Here is a 24,403-nt window from a genome sequence, read left to right on the forward strand (position 1 = left end):
TTACGCCTTTTGTAAAATGTAGTAATACCAAGCTTTACTGATAAGAAAAGTTTTAAGTGGTTGCCATGAAAACAAACATCACCTATTCTTTTTTTCTGTTAGCACAAAGAACTGTGATTCCATTTCCTGGCTGAGTTAAACACTAGAATAACACTAGTCACTTTCAATACTTGGTATGTTGGCTAGACTACTTGCCATTACCACGACTGCACTGCTGACGCTGAGGTCTGCGTGTGAGAAACCACGTGACATCTGTAGCTGGCACAGGAGGTGGGGTGGGGAGTACAGGGAGATAGGACAGTGTTGACCAAGCTGTGAGATGCTTCTGGTGGGAGAAAGCTGTGGGGCCAGCTGTGTCTGTGCTGTCTGCTCAGCAGTGGGACTCCTGACAAGTCTGGGCACTGTTGACGGGTTTCTACCCAGTCCTATCTGCCTGGAGGTTACAGCAAGAGATATCTTCCCACTACAGACTGAGACCTTTGGGTAAACACTGCTGTCTTCATGGAGACTTATGTAAAGACAAAACGCCCAGGAGGGTAACAAATTAAAGATGAAACACCTGGAGTGACCCAGATTACCCAGCCACTTTTCAGGAGTGAAGGGAGAAAGCTGGGTGGCTGGAAGAGGCTGATGCCATTGGGGAAAGGCACCATGGGCTACTGCAACTGCCTCACTGCCTCACCAATCTGGGCCACTGGGAGGTCCTCCCACCTGTTTGCTCCCACTCATGCTGTTCCCAGTTGATTACTTTACAGAAGACTTAGACTCCATGAAGCTGTTTTAGGGGGGAAATGTTTACTCTATTACATGACATTTTATTAGACCAATGTCCACAAATTCCCTCAACAGCTTATTGGGTTAGATTTACAATGAAAGTACAGGTACTAGGGCCACATGGGGAAGGAGAATATTGAAGACAATTACCTGATACTAATGGTCAGAAAACTGGTACTGAGAAGGGGACTGGAATAAGGATAGCTAAAAAGATTCAATTCCTCACTCACTTAGGTACTGGCAAAGTTAATGTAAGTACTGAATCACTCCTACTTTTGATTTATCTTCTGTAGCTAAGAGAGCCAGGAGAATTCAAAACATACACACATTTTTGTAATGAGCCACTGGCATATGCACAACTTTTTTTCCCAGGCAACTTTCCTGATGTAAAATACTAAAAAAGACTTTTAGGATAGAATATGATTTTATGATATGATTTTATGTCAAAGAATTCTCATCTCTAAGCTTAAAATAAGAGCTAATAGACTTAATCACCCCAAAACTCCTGGTGGTTGTCACAGTACAGAATAAAAAGTAAGCCACATACCAACACTACTTGTTTGTAAAAGTTATTGTCAGTCTCCTTCTATCTCTCTTTTGCCAATATGCATGTTTATTATTATTACTATTACTACTGCTACTATATTATTATCATGCAATACTGGGGACTGAAGCAAGAGGTGCTCTACCACTGAGCTACACCCTCAGTCCTTTTTTTTAAGGTTTTTATTTTGAGATAAGGTCTCACTAAGTTGCCCAGGCTGGCCTCAAATTTGCTATCCTCCTATATCAGTGTTCTAAGTCACTGGGGATACAGGATGTGCCACTGTGCCCAACATACGTATCACTTTTTAAAAATGAATGCTTATAGAAAGTATTTAATAGAAGTGAGAAAATGTGTCATTTTTAAAGTTCTGGTAACTATACTTTATTTCTATTAAAGCCTAATGAATTATATTAGAAAATATAACATTCAAAAAGTTACTAACCAAGGAATTTTGATTTTTAACACTCTACCTACTTTAACCCACATAGTATGACTAGTAGTCATCTAACTGCAAAATCACCATGGAGACTGAAAGACATTTCCTACACTTGTTACTGAAGTGCGGCCCTGGTCACGAGTCCCGATCCAGTCTGCTGTCTGTCATGCGTGGCAAGCTGTTGAGGGCTGCACTCCTTTACTCTCCCCATCTTATACTTCCTGGGAAGTTGTTTCTGACACTTTCTCATGAGAATTTGCAGAAAAAGTGTGAAAACTTAGGGGATGAAGACCTTAATTTTTATTTATTCTATTAACTGAGAACTCTGATATAAAAAAAATAAGACTTAGAAAACAGGGAAAAAAAACATGACAAAAGGTACACTTCAAGCAGACTCTGATCTCTGGTGCTGTGTTTGAAAGAGAAAACAGGTACTATATATGGATAAAGTTTATTGTAATAGCTCTATGATTAGAATGAATGCCTGCCTGCTATTCTGTAAGGATGTTTAATATACTAGAAAATATGGATTACTACTGCATTTGTATAAAAACATTTCCAAGAACTTCACCTTCAGAATTTCCATCGGTAATCTCCAGCAAGTACTTAAGGATCTCTGAACCACCATTGTCCTTGGGAGGGTCTGAAAATAAATAGATGTCTTATTAATAAAGGGAGGGAATTGATTTTTATTGGTAAAAATAATTGGAATACACAAAAATCATATAATATTACACCACTTTAATTCTAAACTTGGCCAAAAAGTGTAATAATTAGTTTAAGCCACTCAACTCCTTCCTTGAAAAACAAAAGAAATAAACATACCAAGAAACTCTAAATATTACCAGACTATTCGAAATTCTCAGAGCGAGAAAAATCAGTTACTATTTATTTAGTGATATAGGAACAAAACTCAAAATATGAACTGATATTTCCAAGAATTATATTAACAAATTTACTTAGAGAATTCCCTAGGCAACTCTTCACTATTTGGTGATTTTTTTATATAAGATAAAACAGTCATAGATTGCATTTTGTTTTTATTATTTTATTGATTCTTTTACCTCATTTATTTTATTGATAACTAGATTATTTTGCCAGAAGAAGAAAGTAGAAGTGCAAAATAATCTACAAAATAAATAAAACCTCAGAATAGAATAAATCCTTCCCATCCGTTTCTGACTAAGTGATGGTTATATGCCTGCTGAAGCTCATATGAAAACAGAGCTGCTGATCAACAAGAACGCACTCCTTCCAGATGGCAGGAGGCCTCTGAGGCACCCTGGGTGTGTGTCTACTGGTAACTGTTTCAACAGGAGTTTTATTTAATGAGCAGAACAACACCTTGCAGAATAATTTTGCAAGTATGAAGAAATCTGCCTCTACTATCAGTCTGCTTGCTGCCTTACATGGTTAGGCATAAAGGAAATTTTTCTAAGAGATCTTGAGTTTGCACATGCAGATTTAGGAAATTCACTTCCTCTCTGTTTTTACCTGCTATTTCCATTAATGTACTTCAATAATACTTAAATAATAGATATTCATAATAATATTATAAAGTCAAACATTATACCATACAACTAATCAGGGAAAGAGATCCTAATAATTCTGACTCAAAAAATTATTAGGTGACTTGAAATAGTTATATGTCTTGAAGGCTGGTCTCCTTATATTACTCAGTTTTGAGGTAAAATCTGTTTTTGTTTTGTTTTTGGTAGTGGGGCTTTAACCCAGGAGTGGTTTACCACTGAATTACTTCCCTTTCTATTTTTTATTTTGAGAGAGGGTCTTGCTAAGTTGCTCAGACTGGCCTCGAACTCTCCTGCTTTAGTCTCCCAAGTTGCTGGGATTATAGGTGTGTGCCACGGCACCTGGCTTGAGGTAAAATCTTATTTTAGATTCTCCCCCTGCTTTAGTTATTATTATATGACACTGGTGAAAATTACAAACATCATAACAGCTCAACGTATAAATGTTTATCTACCTTCCAGCTGTGTTCATTTCAGTGAAATAAACCAGATTACATTCTACCTGACAACTCCAAACCCCACATGAACTTAAATATGAAAACTTCCTGCAGTTCAAGATGGTAGTTATATACAAACAACATGAAAACAAAACTTCTCTTATTTCATTGTAACTTAAACATGCTGTATGTCAAAACTACTTAAGATGGCATACCTAAATTTTGAAATTCATTGTCAATATTAACTTTATAAATAAATTTTTTTGTTAAATACTGTTCATTTTTTTAGGGTGAGTTAGTGAAGAATCAATTATATATTCAGAAATTACCACATTCTAATCAAATACATTAACAATAAAGGAAGGAAAACATGTAACATAGGAGAATCATAAAGTAAATGAGATTTTCTTAAAATGATTCATTTAAATTTCCATTAAAATTTAACTATACATGAGCTGGGCAAGGTGGTGCACACCCATAATCTCAGTGACTCAGGAAATTGAGGCAGGAGGATCATGAGTTTGAGGACAGTTTTAGCAATTCAGTGAGACCCTGCCTTAAAATAAAACATAAAAAGGGCTATGGATATAGCTCAGTGGTAAAATGTCCCTGGGTTCAATCCCCAGTACCTCAAAAAGAAACTGAAAAAAGAAAAACAAATTTAACCATGTATCAAAATTTCATAAATAGAATTGTTCATTGCAGTTTGTGGAATTTTCAGGAAGTTTCTCACATGTATATTCTAAATGTGTGATATTGATACAAATAATACTGTATTTTTGTGGCTTATCGCTATTGAAATTAATCTAATTTTTTAAAAAATCTGTCAAAAAAGGATGTAGGAGCTGCCATAGCAAACATACCCCATTTGACACTGAAGCCATGAGATGTGACTGGCCCTTTAATGAGGGGTCTGGTAGGAGGTCCAGGCCTGTCAGGACTGGTCGTACAAACCAAAACTTCACTTGGACAACTTTTCCCTTCCATATTAGAAGCAGTCAGCTGTAACACAACCAAGAAAACATTTACATGCTTTGATTTCCAAATATTATTGAATCAATGACTAAAGATGGTAAGACCAAGGCATCTATACCTCAGAGGGGCGCGCAAACACACACTTTCCTTCAAACATAAATGCTGATTTAATAGTATATCTTTTATGATCCCTTATTTTCTTGTATATTTAGTTATTAGCAATTAGAAATAAAACCATAAGGCAGATTTTAGCTAAAGACATTTTTATCCTTTCAAGAAGACATAATAAAATCAGCACTTTGTACTGTTTTATAGGAGGAATATATGGGGCAGGGTCAGAAAATCCCTTCACTTATTTATGGGCAGGGCACTGCCACCTGGTGGAGAAATGCAAGCAGTACAGCTGTGTTCTCAGAGGCATCAATAATAAGGGTGTTTAATACATCAAAACTACCATTTTCCTCAAATAGTTACACATTCCACAGGAAAATTTGACAAATGTTTATTGAATGACTACTATATGCCAAAATATCACTTGAACCTAAATTTTGAGGAGGAAGGGTGGAATCAGAAGGGAATCTTCTATCTCCAAAGTCACACATGCTTGTCACATTGGGAAATGTGCCTTGCACGGGACCAATGGATAGAGCTGAGGCATAGGATGCACTACAGTGCCTTTTCTCTTAGTGGTATTTTTTTAAAGGTGCATTACAGTTGTATACAATGGTGGGATTCATTGTTATGTATTTGCACATGCACACGATATAGCAATATAATTTGTCAATATTATTCCCCAGTATTTCTCCCTTTTCCTCCTCTCCTCCTTCCTCCTAGTCTCTTTCCTCTACTTTCCTGATCTCCCCTCAGTTTTCATGAGACAGCCCTCCCCACTGAAACTTTCTTTTCCTTTTTCTTAACTTCCACTTTTGGAAGAAAACATACAACCCTTGACTTTCTGAGTTTAGCTTATTTCACTCAACATAAATAATGTTCTCAAGTTCTATTCCTTTCCCTACAAATGAAATAATTTCATTTTCTTTATGGCTGAATAAAACTCCATTACATATATATACACCATGTTTTCTTGTCCATTCATTTATTGATGGACACCTGGGCTGGTTCCATAGTTAGGCTGTGGTGAATTGTGCTGCTACAAACAGGGGCATGCATCTATCACTACAGTATGATGATTTTAATTCTTCAGGATAAATACCCAGGAGTGGCACAGCTGCACCTATGGTGTTTCCACGCCTCCACACTGATTCCATAGAGGTTGTACTAATTCACAATCCCACCAATGGTGTACAAGTGTTGTTTTATCTCCACATTCTCTCCATCTTAATAGTGATTGTTAATGATCAAAGATAGTTTAAAGTGGGGACAGGGTGGGCAATAGGAGGGAAAAATGAAAAATAGGTGAAAAAAAGATAAGGGCAGAAGAGCAAAGGACAACAGAGACGGAAACAGAAATGATTCCAAGGAGAAATATGGAATAGAAAGGAGTCAGATGCTGATGAGTGATAGGTGCTTTTCTTAGCATTTGGCTGTCTTCATAAGCTAAGGCACCTGGACATGCTGTAATGCAATGTATTATAGCACATTGTAACAGTTTTCTGTATCAAAAGTAGATTTTAAAATTAAAGTATGATGTGCATTTTAAAGTATAATCTTACTGTAAAAATGTAGACCACTGTGAACTTCAACTTTTTTTAACCTGTAGAGTCAATTTGAAATAGTCAATGTGAAACATTAAACAGTTTCATTTTGAGGCAGTTCAGGTACCAAAATGATTGACTCACCCTGAATTTATACTGTGTGCTTCTTTTGAGATTTTTCACAGTACAAGTTAAATCCTCTCCAGTGTATTTTGGGTGGAAAAGGTTATCCTGAAAAGTCAGAGCCAGAAAGAAACATCAGTATCATAAAATCTGGGCTTTCAATTCCTTTGTATATGGAATCTTTACAATGGCCTCTTCCTACCATTGCCAGCAAGCCAGAGGTCTGGCAGCTACTGCAAGGTATCAGAAGCCCATGGTGCTGTGGATACCATTCAAGCCTTAAATAAAAAGAATTCATTCTGTCACATTGTCATTTCTCCTTGGTCTGGTCAATTTATTGTGACAAAAAAGTGCTTTTTAAAGTTATATTTAATAACACATCTGTCATGAAAAAAGGTATTGAGGTCTTCACGTTCATGCCATAGAGTGCTAGGTAATTAACTGGAGTTGAGGTTCCTGAGCATGCAGCGTCCTCTTCTGGCCAAGAAAGAGAGGATGCTTACACAGGGAAGGGTATAATTCTTTACATGGTAAAACCATTCCACTAAAAGCTGAATGTGCAGAATTCACTCAAGAGCATTCTCTATTATTCATTCACTCATTAAATACTGCTGAGCTCCTTCTATGTGTCAGACTCTCCTCTGGGTTCTGGGGATTCAGTCCTGCCCAAGAACACATGGACCCTAACCCACAAGAAGCTTAAGCTGACTGGGGAAGGCAAAAAAGAAAAAGAAAAAAGAAACCCTACATACAAACAGAAAGCATGTCATGCAGAGTTAAGTGTTATGACAGACACTAAAGGTGGCAAGAGGGTGGAGTAGTGGAGCAGTGATGTGCTACATCCTATAGCTGCATGGGTTAAACACAGTAGCCACATGTGGCTCTGGCTCTTTATTTTATTTTTTGTTACTGGGGATTGAACCCAGTGGGGTTTCACTACTGAGCTACATCTCCAGTCCTTTTTATTTGGAGACAGGGTCTCACTAATTTGCGAAGGGTCTTGCTAAACTGTTGAGGCTGGCCTCAAACTTGTGATCCTCCTGTCCAGACCTCCTAAACCACTGGTACATGTGGCACTTTAAATTCAAATTTCACACAATTAAAAATTCAGCTCCTTAGGCCCACAGCCATATTTCAATTGCTTAGCCACATGCAACTCAGTGAAGCCTTAATGGACAGCACAAACTGTAGACCATTTCCATCACTGTGGAATGTTCTGCTGGACGATGCTATTCTACAAAGTGGTCAGGGAAGGGCTATCTCAAGAGGTTACATTTGAGAGGAGACCTGAAGGAAATACGGGAAGTGGCTCAAAGGTGTCTGGAAGGCAAAGGAATGCAAAAGGCAAGAGGCCGGAACACACACGCTGTGTCCAAAGCACAGACATGAGACAAGAGTGGAGGGAAAAAGGGCAGCAAGGGAAACCTAGTCACCTAGGACTGTGTGGGCACTCTGGATGAGAGTGGGTGGTATTGAGATAGGCAGGGTTCTGAGCAGAGAACAGACATGACCCATTTGTATTCTACAGGACAACGCAGGCTTTGTATGGAGAACAGACTGTCATATGGTACGGGTGAAGATAGGGACAATATTAAGAGGCCATTGCAGTCATTCAGGGGTGAGATGAAGGTGACTGGTATAAGGGTATTGGCTGTGGAGATGGTGAAAAATGGTGAGATTTCTGGATAAATTTAAAGGAAGATTTGCAATGATTTGCTGAGTGATCATACACGGGGGTCAGGGATAACTCCAGGGCTTCTGGTTTACCCATGTGGAACGATAGGATGCCATTTACCAAGTTGGGGAAGAGCAGGCTACTGTTGGTGGTGGTGGTGTCTGCAGCAGAGATTAAGTTTGGTTTTAAACTGAGGTAGCTAGTCTACTTTCACAATACCTTGTAGGTATGATAGTGCTGACTTACACAGAACACATATAGGGGTATAAAACCTGATTAACTTACGTTTTCATCCTCCTGAATTTCCAGGGTGTAGGTAATCACTTCCTCAGGTGAACAGCCCTCTGGCTTATTCCACTGCAGTGTGATCCATGTGACACCAGCTCGAACGAGTCTGGGTGCAGAAGGCATCTGAGGGATGTTCCCTAATGTGTAGCACACCACCTCTTGGCTGTAGCCACTGCAGAGAGATGAACACAGGGAGACACAGACTTAGGAGCACATGAGGAGTCCTAGCATTTTAAGAGGAAAGCTGAGTTTGTACTTGCCCAAGCTGCCTGGGTTGGCAAGTCAGGGTCAGATAGGCTCAGTAAGCAAAGGCAGGCAAGGATCCCTTGTGTGATATTCCCTGCTGTAACCCTGGACTTGCCCTATCCCCCCTCCCCCAGAGTTCACTGTTAGAAAAGCATACCAATTATAGGACTTAAGAATTTATTTTACCTCCAAAAGCACTGAACAGAAAGCACAGCACAGAGTATCAAGTTTATCAAGCTATGAGTTAAAGCTCCCAAAGTGTCTTCAAATCAATGCGAGCACTAATAACTATTGATGAAATAAATGCTTTACAAATGGATACAGTGCTATTTTTGAAAAGTTTGTAGATGCTTCCAATTCATTTAACAATCCCTGAACCACAGATGTCTTATCATTATGACTTCTCTTCCGAGGGAACTCAAACTACAATGGCCACCAGGGGTCAAGCGGGCAGTTCTGCAAAACCCTGAGATGTGAGAAAGAGGGTCTTCATGCTGGAAAGGAGGTTAGGGACCACTGATGTGCTAAATTGTCAGGAAGATTTTCAACAAGCAGTGGTGAAGGAAAAAGATTCTTCCCTTCATCAAGAGTTGCCCAGTAAGTGCGGCTGAAAAGTAGCCTTTGTAAGCTTCTTGAATCAGGGTGCCTGGCTGCACACCTGTCCTGATCTTTCTCCCGCAGCCTGAGGCAGGCAGTGGAACCCAGGGCAGTCCAGGTTTCTCCAGGCCTGGGAACATCTCCCTGGGCTTGATGACAATGGCAGGCCCAACCTGCTTCTCTTTTGGGTCAGGAAATACAGAATTTAAAAAGGCAACTAGAAGACAAGATCGCTAAAAACAAAACAAAACAAAAGGCTGAAAGAAAAAGGCTCATGATCTGAAAAATAAAGCCCTACAAGGAATTCTTTTCAAAATCTGTACTTCATCTTGGTTCTGAGACCCCCATGGGGCCTTCATAATCCAGTTAACAGAGTACAAAGAGGCCATGGTGGCATTATCACCTCTGATGAGGCCTTGAGTAGGATTTTCCTCTCTGAAAATCTCTGAAAATTTCCCAATGTGGAGTAGTGGGCTCCCTTGCACCTTCTAGCAACAAGAAGAAAGGTCCAGAATCACCACCTAAAAGCTGGAGAGCAAGAAGAAAAGGAAGTGTCATACCTGGTGCCGATGTCATTCCGAGCAGCCAGCCTGAATGTGTACCCCATGGCTGGACAAAGCTTTGTCAACTTGCAGTGCTTCTGGCTCCCAAAGAAGCACTGTCTGAAACCACTGTTTCTTTTTCCCTAAAAGAAAAAAATAAGACCTTGCGTGTAAAAAAGAAAAAAAATTTTAAACAACCATAAAAAAGTTAAGAAATATTATTTTCTCTCTCTTTTTTTTTTGGTACTGGGGTACCAAACCAGGGGTGCTTTACCACAGAGCTATATCCAGAGCCCTTTTTATTTTTTGTTTTGAGACAGGATCTCACTAAGTTGCTCATACTGGCTTCAAACTTGGAATTCTCCTGCCTGAGCCTCCAGAGTTGCTGGATTTTAGGTGTGTGCCACTGTGCCCAGCTACGAGCATTTTAAATAATGGTTTAATTTCCTAGTTTGGATGAATAAAACCAACAGAAGAAAAGCTTATAGGGAAGTTCCATGTTGCACATAAAGCACTCTACAGTGAAATCTCCTTAACATAAAGGCACTGCAGAAAATTTCATAACTAAGGCAGGTAATCCATGGTACCTGTGGTATTTCAAAAGTGGTTTTTGGTTAACAAATAAAAAAAAAGGTTCTTTCAGGCACAAAGTGATCCTCTGGTGAAAGATCACAATTTCTAAGGCCCTCTTTTCCCCTTGGTTTGGTCAAGTCTGCTCAATGTGATAACTGAGAGCTTGACTTACAGTTGTAGGGGTCACCAGCGCTCTGAAACTGCACAGCTTTTCCCAGGAACTCTCATGCATTGGAGGAGCTGCCTGGGCGGCTCAGTGTACCACACCAAGCATGTATCACTTCCCTCCTGCCAGTGACCTCCAGCCCCCTCACGTATACATTCCAGTGTTTGGTCACTGATCCCTAAACATTGGTTACATGCCTTTGGATCATCTTGTCTACATCACTTTCCCCCTTAACAGTGCTTTGGACAAGCTGGGAGCTCAATCAGTGCTTGTACAGTTGAACAAATGTCTGATAAGCACCTGGAAACTGGCTTAACTCTTCTATAAATATTGCGGTCACTCTAAGTTTCTTAAGAAGACAGAAATATATTTTTAAAGGCTTCCTATATAGAACGCTTCAAATTCCTTAAAAGAAAAATACTCAGTGGCACATGTTAACAGACCCATGAATTAAGGGAAGAAAGCAACAAAACTATGCCATGCTCAGAGGCATGGGATACTCATATGAGCAGTTTGCTAGAACAATATGTCTTAACCTTAATCCATATTATCTTATTGTCTTATCTCTGTTCATGCAAAAGAAAACCACATGCTAATTCCAAAAAGATCTTAGCATTCTAATCTGTCAGTCCCAGGGCCTTCAGGAGTATGTCTGCAATTCTCTATTTATTTTTATAAAGAACAAAGCAAGCACATTTCCCCCTTGGCAAATTTAGGCATCTCCTTCCTTTAAGCAAGCTTCTAGAATGCTTACCACTAGAATACATTCCTGGTGAAGAGTAAATAAATATAAATACCTAACTAGTTTGAATGTCACTACTAGAATGAATAGATTAAAAAAGACCGTACCATACTCATCCACATAACCCCCCTCCCCCACCACATCTCCTTCCCAAGCAAGGTACTGCCTTTTCCAGTGGAAGATAATGAAAGTCCTAGAGGTCTTTAAGATTCAAAGTCCATTTTGTCAAGGGTTCAGAGGGCATTCAAGCACAACTATGGGATAAAAAGTAAAGCCTAACAGTTCCAGATGCTACTTGAGAAGTCACTTGTGGCTGGCCTATCATGACTCACATTAACCTTGAGTGTTAAGGTTGATGCAGATGATTTATTCATAGGAAAACTTTATTGCATACATTTGCATAAGTACAGACAGTGTCTGATTATACTCAATGTGAGTCCTGGTGTGTTCTGTATTGATTTCGGCCTGTAGTACCATCTACCTTCTTTCTTCCTCTATTTCTGAACTCGGTAAACTGCAAGAAAGACACTCTGCCATGATGGAAGCTATCATCCCTTCTAAACACATTCTGGCACCCTTTCAAGATCTCATTTTCCTATATCTTTGTTTGGTCTCCTGCTCATATCTGGGGCTCAGAATTATAGAAAGTATATAAAAGTCAGTCTATTCCTTCTTAGGTTAATTTACTTTAATACTGCAAAAATCAGGCTGTCTGTGGCTTATATAAGTAAAAGATGGGGAGATCAATAATAGAAACTAGACTTCTCTTTTTAAAAGGCTGTGGCATTTGAACTCAATATAAGAAAGCATAATGGGGTCTTCAAAACATTTTACTATATTGTTTATATATATATTTTTAAAATCTACTTTAGTATGAGAAATTACTAAATAAACTCCAACCTCTATAGACAAAACATGCCCAATTTTCCATCTTAACAACAAAGGTGAACTACTATGCATGGAACTCTAGAACATGTAGAATGGATCCAGGGTTTTTGAAACTTCAGAATCAAATTTTAGAAACAAAGGCTTTTGGAGAAGGTAAGAGTACAAATATTTCAGAGTTAAAGAATTAAAGCTTCAGTTACAAATTTTTAGAAGTCACTGAGAATAAAGCAAAAAAAGAGAAAGTAGAATAATAAAATATTTCAGACATGAGAAAAGGTTTTGAATAACAGAAAGTATTAATTTATGACATGGAGTTTAATATAAAAGGGATATCTGGAAAGAAAAAGAATTAATATTCACAAAAGTCACTGCAGTGCAAAAGTGACCTCTAGCTAGAGATTAGCAAGTGGAGACAGAGAAGGCCATTGGCTCCAGTGACCAAAGCAGTGACTCAAGCACCCCACCGGCCTGTGCACGTGCCAGCCTTCCAGGTGGCTCTGAGGCATAAGCATTAGAGTGAGCACATGTTGTAAAGTACAGAAGAATAGAAGAATCTGTTGGTAAGCCGAGAGAGATCCCAGGCTACAAACAGTATTTACAAATAAAATATTATTGGTTATTATTGATAGACACAGGGTTAAAAAAAAAAAAAAAAAAAAAAAAAAAGCTAATGCTTTAGAAGACTGAATGCTTCTCTGAACAGACAGGAGTGATAACATGTTTATCAGAAATTAAATATGTCCAGGCTGTTACTGGCAGTGAAGTTTTACAGATAGTAAGTCAAACATTCATGTTTTATAAGTAGTGTGGCTCTAAATGATTTTGAGAGGTTACAATCTGTATTATTCCTTCTTCTAATAAAATTTAACTCAAACTACACAGGATTACAGGATTTTGGAGATACGCCAACTTTACTTACAAAACTTCCCCCCCCCCCCCCCCCCAGTACTGGGGACTGACTTGAGGGTAGTCCACCAGTAAGCTACATCCCCAACCCTTTGAATTTCATGTAAAGATAGTAGTCTCACTAAGTTGCCCAGGCTGGCCTCAAACTTGCAATCCTCTTGCCTCACACTCCTGAGTTGCCAGGACTACAGATGTTTGTCACTGTGCCCACAGAAAACTGTTTTGAATAACTCAAAGTCAGCCTTGTGCAAACTTCCCTACTAAAGCATGGGCTTAAAGGAAATGGGCAACATCCTAACCCTTTTTAGGTCTGCTGTGGTCAATAATCTGGTCAAACCCAAGCAGTGAGCCAGCCTTGGCAAGGCCTAATCCTTATCATCCACTGCTGCTGGGCCACTTATGATGTGGCACATTGCAGAGAGTAAGGGCCACGAGGCTCCAAGGGCCTAGGAGTTAGCTGGTCCACAGAGATGAATCCCTGAAGTACCTCTCTGGGCCTTAGGAGACCACTCAGGATCAGAACCTCTCTAAGGTGACCTCTGGAGTTCCTATTCTTGGTAGAAAAGGAAAGAAAACTTCATCCCAATTAGAGAAGTGGGTAAGAAGACTCAAAGTCCATGCCACTGGTCATTCTGGAATAGACCTAGCCAGTAGGTTACTGACCAACTTTGACATGAACCAATATAACCCCCAGCCGTGTCCTGGCCTCACTTTCTACTGCCAGAGCCTATGAGCCAAGAAAAGGGCAGACTTTCAGGGTTCACTGGCTCGTTTCCACTTCATAATCTTGGGCAAGCCCAAATACTTGTTTCTGCAGCTCATATAGTTCATTCAAGGGCAAGGTTAATCTTTACTAGACTATGAAGAAATCTTGGAGTACAAACCAACTGCGCAGATAAACTTCAAGGTGCTCTATTTGGCACGGAATAGTACATTACAAACTTGGATTGTGTCCTTTTCCAAGCGGTTCCTCTTCTCACTCAAATGAGTTCACAGCTCTTGCTAATCTATCATTCCACACCCACGTCTAGACTGTGAGCAACAGTTTATCATGGTGGGGAACTGTTTCCTGACCTGGGCCCAAGTGTTTGTCCTCCACTTCTGGTCAAAACTGCTCTCTAGGAAAGGACTCTGCTCTGCCAGCCAGTTGGCTCACGTTCACGTCACCTAACTGAACAGTCCTTCCCAGTCCTGAAGCTCTCTGCTTTGCCTCTTTTCCCTCATCACTGAACAAAGCCACATTGTGTTATCCACACACTGGACACCCCGGGGTCAGCTCATTCCCCACCTCCTCCGCTGTTTCAGGTAGCCCAGATCCTAACGTCCTCGCAACTCTGTTTGTCAGAGTTCACCTGACCTAGGCTGGACATCTCATTTACCTGACCATGGGCAAGCAAGTGCCTCTCTTCACGTACTGAACTGACCCAGTGAAGTCATCACATCTGAGAAAGTCCCAGCCTTGGAACACACACAGACACACCGTCAGCATCAGCTTTGCTGCTCCATGCGCACACTCACTCACTTTTTAGAGGGGTCACACATTTGGCTACAAGTACTAATAATAACGGGAGTCCAGAGGTTGTTCTAGGTCCTGCATCATTCCAGCTAATTCTGAAGAATGGCAATAATCTCCAACTTTTTGCCAGACTGTGAAAGAGCAGGGCGGGAGGAAGGAGCTTGGGAAGCATTTAAAATGCAGGCTCTTCAATGGCTGCCTCACAGAGAATTACCACACACTGGAGACTTCAAGATGAGACCCCAGGACAAAGATCTTTCTCCCTTAAAGGGAAAAATGTCTTACTAAACAGTATATCATTCTTTAAAATGAAATCTAGGGGTAAATTACAAATATAAAAGATTTCAAATATGCTTAGGAACATACTTTTTTTCTCTTTTATCCTTCTATTCCCTATTTGAATATTTTTACATTTCTTTCAAATCTATAGTTAAAAAATGAATTTAGCTATTCAAGATGATACCCTCAAAAGTGTAATTTATGCCAAGTGTGGTGGTGCATGCCTGTAATCCCAGTGATAGAGGAGGCTGAGGCAGGAGGATTGCAAATTTGAGGCCGGCCTTGGCAACTTAGTGAGACTCTCTCAAAAAAGAGGGGGGGGGGGGGGGGAAGAAGGCTTGGGATATAGTAAGCACCCTGTGTTCAATCCCTGGTATCACACATAAAAAAATTAATTTATGTCCTCTAAAAGAAAGAAAGGAAGCAAAAAAAAAAAAAAAAAAAAAAAAAAAAAAAAAAAGAAGTGAGAGAGGAAGGAAGGGAGGGGAGAAGAAAGCAAAACCCTTTGCTGAATTCTACCAGAAGGAGGTGGTAGGGGACATAAACCTGCTTTCAGGTGCCACAATTGAGGTCCAGACCCTGACCCAACAGTATGTGTTTATCTTGATGGGCAGGCACAGGCTCCCATCTGTTGGTGGAGCAGGACAGAATCTGAATGCCACTGCTGCACATCCCTCCAGCCAGCTGGGCAGCACTGGGGACAGGGCCTCAGCCCCACTCTAACAGTGGTCAATTTTATACTTTACATGTAGTCCTTGCTGCTCTGCCACCATGACTTATTTTTAAAAGAATATGTTTCTTTCTCTTCCTCTCTTTCTCCTCCTTCCTGATCTCAGGGGAACAGGATCACCTTTGTCCCCATCCTAAGCAGAGTTATGTGTCCTTGAGCACACCCCCACCACAGGAATGGAGTGATTCAGACTTTGGGATGGCACCAGGACCTCAGAAACGACCACCTTGCAGATCAACAAGTGAATTACAACTGGGGTCTGAGAACATGTGGAATGGATCCTCTGTATCACTTTCAAACTCCCTGTTGCCCCTGATGGGCAGAATCACAGCCTCTGGGACAGAAGTTCCCTGTGCTTCCCCTTAGGTAGCAAAGCAATAAAACTTCTTTCTCCTTTGCCTTAAAACCATGTCATTATTGGACTGGCACTGGGTACAAGGACCAAACTTTTGGTAATACTACCATCACTGCAGTTGTAAGTGTACATTTTTCTTCCTCCTCCCTCTCTCCAGAATTCTCAAAAGAGAAACAGGGGTAGGAAAAACAGTTATGTTGTACTTCAAAGTCTATGACCTTGTATCTGAAAGCTGTAGGCATGGTATCTAAATACCATTCATACCATACAATGATGAAATCGAAAACATGTTGATGTTTCTCAGAACTAAAAGTGTAACAAGGACTTAGACTCTTCACTCGTCTCCAAATGTCCAATGGGTAGCTAAATGCAGGATTTAAGACACGGTATTTCTGACTCCATTTTGCAACCATCCCCTTTGCTCTGAGTCAACCATGGGTTCCAGGAAGGCTGATTCTATAAACATCTATGATGTACTGAAATTACACCCCAGGCAACAGCAACTTCTTATGGACAAGGCCCACCTAACCAATCCTGAGATGATGCTGGACAGACCAGACTGGATCTAGATCACCTGCTTTGGCAGCTGAGAAGCCTCCAGTTATGCAAACTCCCAACCCTTGCCCTTTCCCTTTCTCTAAAACCTCAAGGTCATTGCCAGTCCCTCAAAGACAGGTCTAAGGACTAGAATCCTCCATTTTCTTGGTATAGCTACACAGATTAAAGTTCTTTTCATGTTTTTCACTATTACCTTTGTGGATCTGATTAGTTGGATCCCCAGAGTCAGTTCTCTGGCCTAGGACTCCAGTAACAAAAGGAGTGAAGAGGAGCCTTACATCACAATTTTAAACATGTCCCAAAATTTCGTGATTCCCTTCTACTGAGGAATGGTCCATTCCCTTTCTCTCAAATGTGACTCTTTAGTAACCTAAAGACTAGAGTGGAAATTAAGCTGGGTGACTTTGCAATGCTGGGTCTGAAAAGGTGAGAGAGTTTCTGCCTCTTTCCTGGGACCCTCACCTTGCAATTCTGACCACCCTGAGACTGCCATGCTATGAGGGTGACCCAGGCCATCTGAAAAGGTTTCTGGAGGGCCTCAGATAGGCCCCACCCAGACCAGCACTGACATTTAGACCTGTGAGTGAAGATTCCCAAAAGACCCCTGTCCCCTGATCAATGAGCCTTCCTAGCTGAAACTCCACACATTACAGAGCACAGATAAGTCATTCCCTAATCCAGAATCTGAGCCCAAGAAAGTGATAGCTTTAAGCCATTTGGTTTTGAGGTAATTTGTTATGCAATATTCCATTCATTTATTTTAATGTCCATATTTTTGTAGTATGAAGTTCTACCTCTCTGAATTGCAAATTTTTATAAATTTCTCCCACACTGTGAATAGCCAGGGTGTCGTGGGGGAGTGAAATACGCATGCTAGCACCCCAAACAAAGGCTTAACACCAGCTTGAGTAAAATCCTTGAGTAAAGGATTCTATTTTTTATGTGCCCTTAGTATAAATGCTCGAAGCCATCCAAAAGTAGATCTTTAAATTTATTTTTAATAGATCTTTAAAATTATTGCTGTGGAAGCTAAAAATGTAAATATATTCCTAGACAACAAAGATTAACCAACATTGTTAAGCAAGGGCAATGCAGTTACTTTAGCATATAGAACTGCACTTTAGATTGAATTAAGACTTTTAATAATGGGGTCCCAAGTTTTTAGAATGCTGAGGAGGTTTCTAGATACAGACATACAGTAATCTTTGGAGGACTGTTTGGATAGGGCACAGCCTAAAACTGAGATAGAAATGTGCGGATATGGAAAAGGAAAGACAGGCGGTCTCAAAAGAGAAGTGCCATGAGCCCCTGGACTGTAGACAAGGTCCACAAACTGCTGAAATGCAAAGCGAGCTTTATTGAGCAAGTCCAGCCCATGTCCTTAGCCCGCACTCCTTGTTCCTTGCTCCTCACCCTGACCCACACCTCTCCCTGTAGAAAGGAACCTGACGGCAATGTGCTGAGCACAGGAAAAACTGGTACAAACTGTGCGGCTCCACCCTGCCTCACCTCCAGCGCAGCCCCTAGCTGCTGTCCCTCTAACACCAACACCCCACACCACAAGGCTGCGGTCTCTGCCTCCAGGGATGGTCCACATTCTCCCTTTAATGTGCCTCTGTTTTTCTAAATAAACTTTTGTCTGTGTCTCTGGCACAGGTATGCCAAGGACCCCACTTGTCCTGAGTACAGAGGAATCCTCGAATCTCCGGTGACAAAACCACAGGGGTGAACAAACAAAACAACCTTTCAAAGGACCTCTACATGGAACCAGGTTTCCATCTCTCTCTGGATATCTGTTTACAAACATATAATGGAACTCAGTTCCAGTAAAGAAACCAATTTACAGATGGCTCAGCCTGTTTGAAAACTTGTAGCTAAGTATTTAAAAAAGTATTTATTTGATTCAGTTCATAAAATGTGACTTATTTTTAAAGTTAAAAATGTGTTTAAATACAACATGTTGTTTATGTTCATTTGGAAAAGAATGTAATGGAAAGGCTGAAACCAAGAAAAACTTTGTCAAGTTAGTTTTTCTTCCTTTCTTAAGAGTTCCCATAAACTTCCCAGGTCTTCAGTACTTGGGAAGATGAATTCTCTCAATGGGCTAGTTAACATTTCCATGGTCAATTCTCTACATATAACTCACTTATATCCCAATTAACTCAGGCCAGTGTTTTCCTGCCAGAGTAATTCTGTAGATGGTGGGGCAGTGGTTGCCCTGGCTAACATCCCCAATTAGCCTGGCGCTGACAACACTGCCAGTGGGTTTCCCAACACTACTGGCACTAATAGATGTAGCTGGCTGATATTTTCAATTGCTTTAAAATTAAAAGATTGGAAATGATCCTTTCTATTCCTTTTTACATCTTCAATCCCGGCAAAAAAGAAGATCGCCAACATGAGACTACTAGAATCCATGTTTGAACTGGCTCTGTCTGGCCATCGGTTTGTACCCTTTCTGGTGCTTTTTTGATAACTGCCCTCCTTTTCATACAGGTTCTCTCAGGAAGAGCTGCCTTCCTGAGTTGTACTTGCCAGGTTGGATCACTGCCTGCTAAATGAATGACATGAATTTGGTTATCAGTTGTCACGTGCTGTGGCCCATGGCTGCTGGATCCAGACATGGGCAAAGTGATTCGGGCCGGGCACTCTCTGTAACAACATGATCCAACCTGTCAGAAACACAATGATAAATCAAATGAAAAATAAAGCTGCACTGGCCAACTGAACTGCTGCCAGGCTCTAAGATTTAGTCTGCTCGTGCGTCTATATTTAGAAGTTGTTCTAGCACTGGCCAACCCTGGGCAACATCAAAGGTAAATGTTGGCTTGAGAAAAAAAAGAGCATGATATGTTCAGCATGACTATATATAAGACAGGGTTCATTACAGGGAGGTGGGGACACTCCACATCTGGGTGGATTCACAAGCCCCACTCTCCCCTCAGTGATGTCTTTTACCAAGCACACTGGCACAGAAGACCTTTCTAAGGTAAGAAAAGGGGGTGGTGATGGTTTGTGGTTGCATGTTATTAAATAAACACTGTATGCATTTTAAGCCCTGGAATACTAGCTGTTCTGTTAGCAGGCGAGAAGTAGCTACTTGGAATAGCCAAGGATGATCAGCATGTCCTCTGGTTTAAATAAGCTAACAGAGTTTTCTTATATGTGTCTCCTAATACTAGGGTTCATCTGGTGTCAAGTGCTTTGATAAGATCAATGTGTTGAGACTACCCAAGTGAAAAGGGGGGAAAGAAACAGTGGGGGTAACTTTAGAACAAGCCACCTGTACAATTTAAAAATGAGCCAGGAGATGGACAAGTTTTGGCCATCCACCTAGACAAGGCCCACAGTGGCCACCTTCCAGCTGGCATCCAGCAGGCACAACAAACACAAATTGATAAAGCAGGTGCCAGGGACTTGTGATGAATACTTGTGATTTAGCCTCAGAAGCTCCCACAAAGTCTGCGGTCCACACCTACATCTCCATCCTGGCTTAGCTGCAGGTCTAGTAGGGAGTAACAATTTCTCTGACTCTCTGAAACCAATGGACATGGCAGTGAAGGTTGGTGATGTGGACACTCACTCTGCTGGGTGCCAGCTGCAGCTTAAGCCACAGTGTGAAAGCTGGCCAATAATGAACAGAGTGACAAAGGATGCTTTGACCCTGCTTTCCAGTCCCTGTGAGGGCAGTCACTAGAGATTACAGGGTCCCTCGGCAAGTGGTACCTTCCTGCTACATTCTTGTTAGGCATTGGCATCAAGTTGGAGACAGTCATCTGATTCTCTTCACTGAACCAATACACCATTTCAATCCAAGTGAGTACTACAACTCAGAGAGACAATCAACCAGGTTCTCAAGGTAGCGCTCCTCATCCATTCCCAGGAACTCAGTAAGTCATTCTGTTTGTGATGCTCTTCTTCCTTCATTCCTAATATGGCTGTCATCTAACCAGAAAAACCCACATGCAAAGACTCATGATAGGAAGCACTCTGAGAGATTATCAACACAATGAGACACCACCCAAGCTGCACAAGAGAATGATAAACAGGTTACCAAATTCCTCCAGTGGGGCCAGATCAATCCTTTGCTAGGCTGGCTCCTTCTGAACCAGATGTTCAAGAAGCTGTGATGTGGAGCTGGCCACCCACTCCAGAAGGTTTTTGCATCAGAACTGCTGGTCACGGCCTGACCTCGCCTCTGAATGCTTCCCAGGGGCTTCTGGGCTCTAAGCTACTAGCCTCCTCTGTTCTCTGGACTTCACAGTATGCTTCCTTTGACTTCTGTGCCATTTAGTTCATCCTTAGTCTCTGAGTTTTACAGCTGTGTTGGCTCCGTAGTCACCAGGAAGCAAGATCTGTACTTACTTTTGGAGCTAGTTGAGTCACATGTGAGGAAGATTCTTGGGAACTCCACTAGTCACATTCCCACAGAGCTATTTTTCTGGTTCCTCCACATATCCCCTACATGTCATGGCCAGAAACTAAGCTAATAGCCTATCTATAGCTCTATAAGGCACTGAAATCAGTTTTTGTTTAGTTCAAACCAACAGGACTCCTGTTTAAATTCTTAAGTAAGAATGTCATCTTCCTTCACACAACCCTTCCCATCATTGACTTTTCCTACCTCAGATTTTACCATCTGGTTAGGCAGATTCACATCATCTGCATGGAATAATCATGACGCTGAACCTGCTACTGCCCTCATTATCTCATTCAATTTTAACATACTTGTGAGATAACAGACATTACTTTTCTCGTGGATAGACTGAGGTTTATGTGTCAAATTTCTTCATGAACAGTTAGAAACTATACAGACCATTAATCCAGGCCTCTCTAGGTGAACACTGTATCACTGGAGAAGCCACACCACATACTCATAGCAAGTTTCAGGAGGACTGTGTTTGCTCTGAGTGACCAGCTGTAACAGTGCCAGTTAGCATTCCACATGGCACAAGACGCAGCACTATCTAAGAGTGTAACTTACAAACCAGGTTTCCATAAATGCCTCCTTTTCAGAACTCATTTTTTCTAAAATGGAAAAAAAGTTCTTATCTGCCCACGAAATGCATTCCTTTTCTAAAGTTTTCAAAGAAAAGGCCTGATGACCATCTATATAAGAACCTTAAAGCACACTGGGAAGGCTTATATGAGAGCGTCTATCAAAAGGTTCCCAATTCCCTTTCCTAAAAGCCCCTCCCTACCCGAGAGCCTCTCTAGCTCAAGGTCCTTGCTGGACGGCTTCTAGAGAAAACCTCCCACCTCTGCTGGATATTGATATGTCACCAAGCAGGAAAGCGATCCAGGGATTAGTTTAGCTGGAAAGAGTACCCAAGGAGAGGACAGGCAGTCACAGGAGGCAGCCACAGCACTGCCTCCATTTTCCTCCTCCCACCAACCTCTTGTGGGAAGGAATCTCCACCTCGAGAACTCTATCATGTAAGCACTGCTTTGCTGTTTAATAAAAAATAAGCTTTACTCCAAGAGGATTTTTATTAAAGCCAGCACTAGGTGTTTATACTTAAATCTAGCAAAGGGAAATTTGCCATCTGCCGAATGACCATTACTTGTGGATTAAGGCAAATGGCGTGTGAGTGTGTGTGTGTGTGTGTGTGTGGGTGTGTGTGTGCGCGCGCGCACGCGTGCACTGTAATCACAAAGAAATTAAAATGTGATGTGACTCAACCAACAGTCAAGTGAAAAACTGCCTGGAAAATGGGCTTCTACCTTCCTGCTCGAAACAGGAAGTGTCCCCAGGGACGGTAAGTGGTCAGGGGTTGGCAGAAATGCAGGGCTGGTTCTCAGACCCTGTGGCTCTGATCTCGTATGAGAACTCACCAGTCACAACAACATGGACATTTTGCTAGGAAAGGCCATACCTTTTTGAGTAATGAAAACGGATCTGTAGCAGGTGAAAATCAAAATTGATACCACAGATGGAAAAGCAAAGGGCACCTGAATGTTTTTAGTTGCTCATTATCATTTCATAGTCAGTTATTCCACACTGGTTTAAAATTTAAGGGATTATGAATTGGGAAAAACAGGTAGTTAACTCTTCTTTTTTTTTAAATAGAACTATCATGAGTAGCTTTCAAGTGAATTCTATGAAACAGTGATGTGAAATTAATGACAGTGAACTTGGGTGACAGATGATGTGTCACCTTCCCCCTGCATTATGCCATGTTTCTGTTTTCTGCTTCCCACTAGCTCTCCCATGGGCCCTGGTGCTCAAGAGACCAGCATGTGGTTAGCTATTAACTGAGGAGGATCTTCCCAAGGAGAGCAACTCAGCACGGCATTTTTGACCTCAGCAGAGATAAAAGCTGGTAAGTATTTCAAAATTTTACACTAATCACCTTTTTGGATTGGTGTTTACAAATGGAGCAAAAGAAAAAGTGAGGACTAGGTTCTCCTCTTGAGCACAACCTGGAGACTCACCTGTCTCCCTCTCAGGCAGGGATCTGCAATTCCCTGTAGCCCACAATCTTACTACACTCTGAGTTTGTTTCTGCAGTCCCCTGGATAAAAAGTAGGCCATGGGTGTATGGTTGGGGCAGAATGTCCTTTCAGAGGGGTGCAGAGGTCTGGTTCTTGGGAGAGTTGGGATGATTCCAGCAAAATATCTCCTTCCTACTTTTCTCCCCCACTGTGTTCCACTAGGGAAGGGTGTGGAAACAGCCACAGGAACCATGTGCACCTGGCTCCATAAACTACCAGCAGAAAGCTGCAGAGGGCAGCCAGGGCCAGGGTCCTTCACACTCCCTGTAGGACAGATGATGTTCTCTTTGTTGGAACATTTCCTTTTCTTCCTTGAAGTCAAGCCTGGGTAACACAGGAATATGGGACCAACTTAAAGGTCAACTCAAGTGAGCAGCCCCCAGGAGGGCTACTAATTCCTGACTAAATTCCAAATTTACAAACACAGTGTGCCAGACTGTTTTGTCAGAAACTTCATTTCCAAAATGATAGGATGGGCAGGAATGAATTGGCTATTGGTACATAGATTCTCATTACCAGGAAACCCAATGGAACCCTTTTATAATCTTCTTAGAAAGACCAGAAAAAAAGTATGTTAATAAAGCAAAGAAGCTATTAAACAGAAAAATTTGAGTGGCATGTGGCTGTTTGTTTGATTTGTATCTGTTCAAAAGTACCAAAAGATAATAAGCTTACATTAGTTTTTTTCAGCTATCGAGGTAAAGACATTATCTTTCCTATGTCATATATCCCTCATAAGACAGTGTATAACATCTAGGCACTGAGGTATAACTGCTGACTTAATTAATAAATGAGTAGGTCAAACAGTGGTGAAAAAGATTCCAAAACAATCTCCTGTCTGAAAGGTTAATGATAAATACTCTGCTTTGAGATATTTAAATAGTGTCAAGGCACATGAGCTAATGGGCTAATCTATCCTTTTACTTTGCAGATGCACAAACTGAGAACCAAGAACTGAGGCTGCTTAGTGTACAATGTGTCCTTTCAAGTACCGCTGCTGCCAGGGAGCTCACGCCACCTAGGAGCCAAGGAGAGCTTTACAGAGTCTGAATTCTGGCAGGTTTGCTAGCAGATGAATATTAAGCCTTGGAAAAGGACAAAAGGATTCCTATGTTGACAAAAGGCCTGTGATAGGTGAGAGTTTGACCTGGCATCTCCAATAGGACTCAGCAGAATCAACATCAGCAGGAATTTGAAGGTAGGAGAGAAAATAAAAACAGATGGCAGAGAATTAAGACAGAAGAGAGGAGAAGATGGAAGAAGACCAAGTAGAGGAAAGGCAAAAAGTCCCAAACTGGCCATTTAACTTTTTGTGATCACTAGTCCTCAGGGTCCCTGCTGGGAAGAGAGGGTCACCAGGACTTCTACTGG

At 41.2% G+C, this 24,403-nt stretch overlaps 1 protein-coding gene across 5 annotated transcripts in view; it reads right to left on the reverse strand.

Annotated features, from left to right (window-relative positions):
- The window catches only part of FNDC3B (fibronectin type III domain containing 3B), a 366,748-nt gene that overhangs the window by 54,636 nt on the left and 287,709 nt on the right, over nucleotides 1-24,403 (reverse strand). For all 5 annotated transcript variants that reach the window (XM_079155120.1, XM_079155124.1, XM_079155121.1 and 2 more), the window contains exons 12-16: nucleotides 9,843-9,967; nucleotides 8,437-8,611; nucleotides 6,498-6,584; nucleotides 4,587-4,725; nucleotides 2,329-2,400 (exon numbers count right to left, since the gene is read on the reverse strand). In XM_079155120.1, coding sequence (XP_079011246.1) covers nucleotides 2,329-2,400; nucleotides 4,587-4,725; nucleotides 6,498-6,584; nucleotides 8,437-8,611; nucleotides 9,843-9,967 — 598 coding nt within the window. The remainder of the gene's footprint in view (nucleotides 1-2,328; nucleotides 2,401-4,586; nucleotides 4,726-6,497; nucleotides 6,585-8,436; nucleotides 8,612-9,842; nucleotides 9,968-24,403) is intronic.

This window comes from Sciurus vulgaris (genome assembly GCF_902686455.1).
Source record: "Sciurus vulgaris genome assembly, chromosome: 10".
NCBI classification, from domain to species: Eukaryota; Metazoa; Chordata; class Mammalia; order Rodentia; family Sciuridae; genus Sciurus; species Sciurus vulgaris.